Here is a 5,870-nt window from a genome sequence, read left to right on the forward strand (position 1 = left end):
CCCACACTGAATAAAAGAGAAATCTCCGACCACATTATTGTTATTTTTAGAAATTTATATAAATACGTACAATATAAATGGCCCAACGCATCAAATTCTTTAAACAATATTTACATCATAATTATGTGCCATTCATCGAGTATGGTTCTCCCCTATATTTATTTCATCTTCTCGATTTTTCCTTTTATTAAATATTACGTCATATATTACGTGATGTTCGAATTTATAGGGTTGATTTTTCATTAATTAAGAAAAATGAGTATTGAAGTTTATCCTACGTGGCATAAGTGTGGGACCGGGGTCCTTCCAACTAGGCAAATAAGCCTTTATTTATTTATCTACCGTTCTCTATTCTATCCTCCTTACACTCACTCACTCTTCCATGGCTTTCTTCTTCTTCCTCCTCCTCCTCCTCCTCCTCTCCCCCGCCGCCGCCGCCGCCTCCTGGCCGCCCTCCCCCGGATTCTGGCCGAGCAGCCACGTCCGCTCCATGGAATTCTACAAAGGCTTCCGCAACCTCTGGGGCCCTCAACACCAAAGCCTTTCCCAAGACACTCTTTCCATTTGGCTCGATCGCACCACCGGAAGTGGATTCAAGTCCCTCCGCCCTTTCCGATCAGGATACTTCAGCGCCTCCATTAAACTCCAACCCGGCTATACCGCCGGCGTCATCACCGCCTTCTATGTATGTAATTTTAATTTCATGTTTCTGGGTTTTTAATCTTTCCTGTTTTGTAATCCACCTCTGGTTTTTTAATGGCAGCTCTCCAACAACGAAGCTCACCCAGGATTCCACGACGAGGTCGACATCGAATTCTTAGGAACCACATTCGGTAAGCCTTATACATTACAAACCAATGTTTACATCAGAGGAACCGGCGATGGTCGAATCATCGGAAGAGAAATGAAATTCCATCTCTGGTTCGACCCCACTAAAGATTTTCACAATTACGCCATTCTATGGCGCCCAAATGAAATCATGTACGTTCATCACCCACATCATTCAATTTCATCTGGGTTCTGTTCCACTCTGCTAACGACTCTGTTTTCTTCCTCCTCTGTTTTCAGATTTCTCGTTGACGACATACCCATCAGAAGGTACCCAAGGAAGAGCGCGGCGACATTCCCACTAAGGCCAATGTGGGTTTATGGCTCGATATGGGACGCATCTTCATGGGCCACAGAGGATGGGAAATACAGAGCGGATTACAGATACCAACCCTTTGTGGCTAAGTATAGGAATTTCAAAGCTAGGGGTTGTTCGGCGTACTCGCCGGCGTGGTGCCAGCCGGTATCGGCGTCGCCGTTCCGGTCAGGGGGGCTGAGTAGACAACAGGAGAATGCAATGAAATGGGTACAGAGCCATCAGTTGGTTTATAACTATTGTTGGGATAACAAGAGAGACCATTCCTTAACACCAGAGTGTTGGCATTAGAATTTTGCGGGGATTGGGCTTTATCATGCACTGAAAGTGAAAACNTTTTTTTTTTTAATTTTTTAATAAACTGATGATTTGACTTATTGGTTTGAAAATTTATATTTGGAAAGATGTTGACAAATGGGAGGGTCCCACGTGGAAAAATGGCTTAGAAAAGGAACAGATGCGAGCATTTTTTGACCTTACAGCGTCCAAAATCCCCTGTGATCCGAACGGCAAAAAAAAATAATAATAATAAATGAATATTGTGCGGTGTTTTTATTTTATTTATTTTCCGTTTATTTTTGTTGTGATTTCATAAGAAAATGACACGTACTCTTAATGATTCTGAGTTGGATATTACTTTGGGTACGTTCAAAATTCTTTTTAGCTTATGATTCATACTTTTCAATTATTATTATTATTATTATTTGATAATAAAGTTTATAGGTAATTAATTAGAAATATTGTTAAAATATTTAATTTATTTAGATCCGGAATGAAGATATATTGGAATATATTATCCGCGTTTTGTTTATTATATAAAATAAAAGCATACCACAAACGTCTTGTCAACTCATTGAATTAGTCATAAAGACGGAAGACAAGGAAAAAAGGGGTTTAGCAAAATAATTTTATTAAATGCAACTCATAAAGACAAGAGACAAGGAAAAATGGGGTTACCAAAATAATTTAATTTAGTGTTCAAAGTCACAAAATTTTATTTATTATAAGAATCAACCCTAGAAATAGCATAACCCTCCATTACGTCGGAAAACCCGAACTCATTACCAGTAGATATTGTCTGCTTTGGCTGTTACGTATCATCAGGCTCACAATTTTAAAATATGTCTACTCGGGTGATGTTTTCATACTCTTATAAAAAATGTGTATAATAGGGAGAAATTTTCATGCTCTTATCAATAATGTTTTGCCGCTACAATCGATGTGAAATCTCGCAATCCACCCCTCTAAACTCATCGCCAACAAGTATTGTTCGCTTTGGCCTATGAGATCTCACCCTTGTAACACCTACAGTTAGTATAATATTGTCCACTTTAACTCATTACATATTACTGTGAACCTCACGCTTTTAGAAGGCGTCTACCATTAAAAGGTTTTTACACCCCTGAATGTTTCGTTCCCCTCTCTAATTGATCGGGGATCTCACGATCTCACAATCCACCCCTTAGCGTTTTGGCACATTATCACCCAGTGTCAAGCCCACTGCTAACCAATATTATCTGCTTTAGCCCATTCTATATTGTCGTCAGTCTCACAGTTTTGAAAGGCATCTACTACATAGTGTTGAATGATGAAAGTCCCACATCGGCTAATTTAGGGAATGATCATGAGTTTATAATCAAATAATACTGTCTCTATTGTTATGAGACATTTTAAGGAAAGCCCAAAGTAAAGTCATGAGAGCTTATGGTCAATTTCTCGTTCTCTCTCTAATCGATATAAAATCTTAGGATGATTGTCCCAATTCCTTCCCATTGAAGCTATCTTTTCCCTTTTCCATTTTTATTCAAACACGTCTCTTGGAAGCACCAAATATGTGTGGAATGGTCATGTAAAAAAGTTTGAAACTTTACATTTGGGTTGTCAAAAAATGGTGCAAGTATGGAAGTAAAGGCTTAATGATTAATGAAAGCTTTAGCTATTGCATTTTATGAGTATGATATCAAATGGAGTGAGAGTGAGAGGTGAAATAATTTGGGGGTGGTGGCACAAAGGGCCCATACCCATACATGGATAAGGGTATATGAAGAGCCATGTGCCCAAACGCCAGAAATCTCATCTTTCTGTGCATCACAGAGCAAAAGAATCCCCCTCCTCTCAGAAACAACAAAGTCCAAAATGAAGAATTACAAAGCCAAGGGGGCTTTGTTTGAGTGGTGGGGTTTGGAGATGGGGACGCATATTATACCCCATTATTGTATATCACCACACTCTTGTCTTTGCTTTCAGTTTCACCTGTTACATCTCAACTCAACATAACCCTCTCATTATATAAACGATTTTGCTTTCTCATTTTGTCATTCTTTAATCATTCAACTTCAACAATCATCGCTTCCCAAAGCTTTCATGGCCTACCGCGTCGTTCACACGAACAAAAAAGAAAAGGGTAACGACTAGCGAGAGAATTATATTAAACTTTGGTACCCTTTATCATATTTCACCTCTCGAGCCTAAGATACTACACGTTTATGCGAATGGTCATATGACTTTCTTAAAAAAAAAAATATTTCATAATTTAGAATAATTTGTTGAATAAGGAAACACTCGCAATCTTTATTAATACAAATCGAGAAAGACTATAAAACACTGTTTTGTTTATTCTTAAAATATCTAAAACTATGTTATTTTAAAAAATCATAATTATAGCGTAGATTTAGATCCTCCAGAGTGAATGGGGAAATTCAAATTAATATTTTTTGATATTTATGGATGAAATTGCAATAGATATTAAGATTATAATTTTAAATTCATAAAAACGAGTTAAGAAAATAGATATTTAATTTGCCGGGTAACCTTATTAGCTTGGGTAGTTAGGGCGTTGGTGTACGTACTACTACTCAAAGGTCGGTAGGTTCAAATCTGGCGCCGATCATGTTCTGAACTTTTTTCTTTTTTTAACCCTTTTCGTTTAATCAATTTGGACGGTTTTGATCTTTATTTCTTTGACTCGGATTGGGTCAGATTCATCGAAGGCGCCAGTTCGTCGGAGTTGCGATCGTCTTCTTCTATCTTTTTGCTAATCGATTTGAAAATGGTAAATCCCTCAATTTCTTGCGATTGGTAGCTTGAAATTTTCTTTTACGCTTGTTTTTCGTTGGACTAGGTTTGCTTGGCGTGTTTGTTGCCTCTGTTTCTCATTCCAGTCGTCAACGCGCTGCCTGTTCTGTTCGATTTAATTATGGTACGCCCATATGATTCATTTCTCTTTTGGATCTCATCTTTTCGCCTGTTCATCAAATCGCCTTAAAGATTTCGGGTTTTCTGTGGTGTTGAAGGGAATTTTGTTAATATTCATCCTAATTTGCTGTTTTTTCTTTTGTTGTTTTTCTTGAATTTTCTCTTAGGGCAAAATTTATGGAATTTTTGGCTGGGAATACAGAAAACCACAGAGGGTACCGCCGGCTTGCCCCTATCGCCCTGCTGCCAAACAAAATAGCAATGTGAGTGGTCTGCTATCGTTTTTACTCTATTTGTGTTGTCTATTGGTCTTTTGAAGAAGTAATACACGGAACATTGGGGAAATGGATGAATTTGTGTTGAGAAATTGGATATGAATGGAGCGTGTGTCATGAAGAAGTTTAAGCTTTGATGGATTAATCTTCTTGTGCATATGCCTGGCTCATACACTATGGTGACGGTGAGAAAGGATATATATTGCATCCTGGAAGGGATATAATTGGAGATTCCATTTTTTGGTACAGAAGTTCCAATAGAAATAGGAAATACCCTACCCTTTGAGTGCAGTTTGAACTATTGACTACGTAATTAGAAGTAACCAATTAGGTTTATGATGAAACCTAGAAATCGATAGCTGATCCACTTTGAGTACCCCCACATGATAAGACCTCAACCAAAAATGGAAGAGTAACGACATCAGGTGATTGAGTTCAACAGTTCCTCATATAAAATTATTGACTCTAGAGATATATTGGTTAATTGTTTTCTCAAGAAGCCACTTTAATAGCATGGGCATACTGAGGAGATTGCCAGGATTGTGCATATTTACTTCATGAGACAACTAAATATGGATCATAATGTTGATTAAGTACGTGTGGCTAGTGTATTGGAATGCTAGGGTAGTGTCAAAAGAGCAATTACCTTACTTAAGAAAACTTCACTGAATCTGAAGTTGAGAGAGACTCTTCTCTTTGTTATGCCTCACGTTGTCTCCTTGCTTGCTCTTCAGCTCTCCAAGAGGAAAACCCGTTTTCCTTCCGCCTTTTAAATCGTTGTTATTAGGTTTTAGGACCTGCTAGGATCAATTTTTGTTAGTTGTAAACGAATAAATTAAAGATGACTTCTTTTGAATCGGATGACATCCCTCGATTTCTCCGCCATTTTTCTCTTCTCTACCTTAAGCGTGATAATTTTGGGAGCACCATATCCTTTTTAGCTTATGTATATACTCGAGCTGCAGCAGACGTCAGACATTTATCTTCTTGTGTAAAACGAGAAGTGCCTTCGTTTTGTTTTGCTTGTGTTTGTATTTTGTACTTGGGTGTTTTTTTTTGTCGGACTTCCTGACAGCGGATATGCGTGTGTTCTACACTGCACCTATCGTCTAGTGGTTTAATTCTTAAGTTTGCTCGTCTGGCTGGTTGAAGCAAGCTTTTTTTTAATCTTAATAGGTGGAGTTAGAACCTCTAGTTGATCAGCAACTCCCACCTCCAAAAGTCGTGGATGCCGTGGATGAGAAGCAAGACTGAAT

General features: G+C 38.1%; 1 protein-coding gene and 1 long non-coding RNA gene across 2 annotated transcripts; one reads left to right on the forward strand and one right to left on the reverse strand.

The window, feature by feature from the left end:
* The first annotated feature begins 382 nt into the window (after positions 1-382).
* On the forward strand, positions 383-1,473 carry LOC111791266 (probable xyloglucan endotransglucosylase/hydrolase protein 32). The gene is made up of 3 exons (XM_023672538.1): positions 383-685; positions 764-981; positions 1,069-1,473. The coding sequence occupies exons 1-3, from the start codon at positions 383-385 to the stop codon at positions 1,433-1,435; spliced, it is 888 nt and encodes a 295-aa protein (XP_023528306.1). The 3' UTR covers positions 1,436-1,473.
* A 3,726-nt stretch (positions 1,474-5,199) lies between these two features.
* Positions 5,200-5,604, reverse strand: LOC111791757. Its single transcript, XR_002814684.1, has 2 exons — positions 5,516-5,604; positions 5,200-5,411 (listed from the first exon to the last, which is right to left on the reverse strand). It is a non-coding gene; the product is annotated as an uncharacterized LOC111791757 (long non-coding RNA).
* Between the last annotated feature and the right edge of the window lie 266 nt (positions 5,605-5,870).

This window comes from Cucurbita pepo, chromosome LG03 (genome assembly GCF_002806865.2).
Source record: "Cucurbita pepo subsp. pepo cultivar mu-cu-16 chromosome LG03, ASM280686v2, whole genome shotgun sequence".
NCBI lineage: Eukaryota > Viridiplantae > Streptophyta > Magnoliopsida > Cucurbitales > Cucurbitaceae > Cucurbita > Cucurbita pepo.

Excerpts from the sequence above, each read along its gene's own strand:
- LOC111791266 (XM_023672538.1), top strand. The coding sequence starts at position 383 with ATGGCTTTCTTCTTCTTCCTCCTCCTCCTCCTCCTCCTCTCCCCCGCC. Across the intron at positions 686-763 it reads GCGTCATCACCGCCTTCTAT|CTCTCCAACAACGAAGCTCA; the intron begins GTATGTAATTTT and ends TTTTAATGGCAG. Across the intron at positions 982-1,068 it reads TGGCGCCCAAATGAAATCAT|ATTTCTCGTTGACGACATAC; the intron begins GTACGTTCATCA and ends CTCTGTTTTCAG.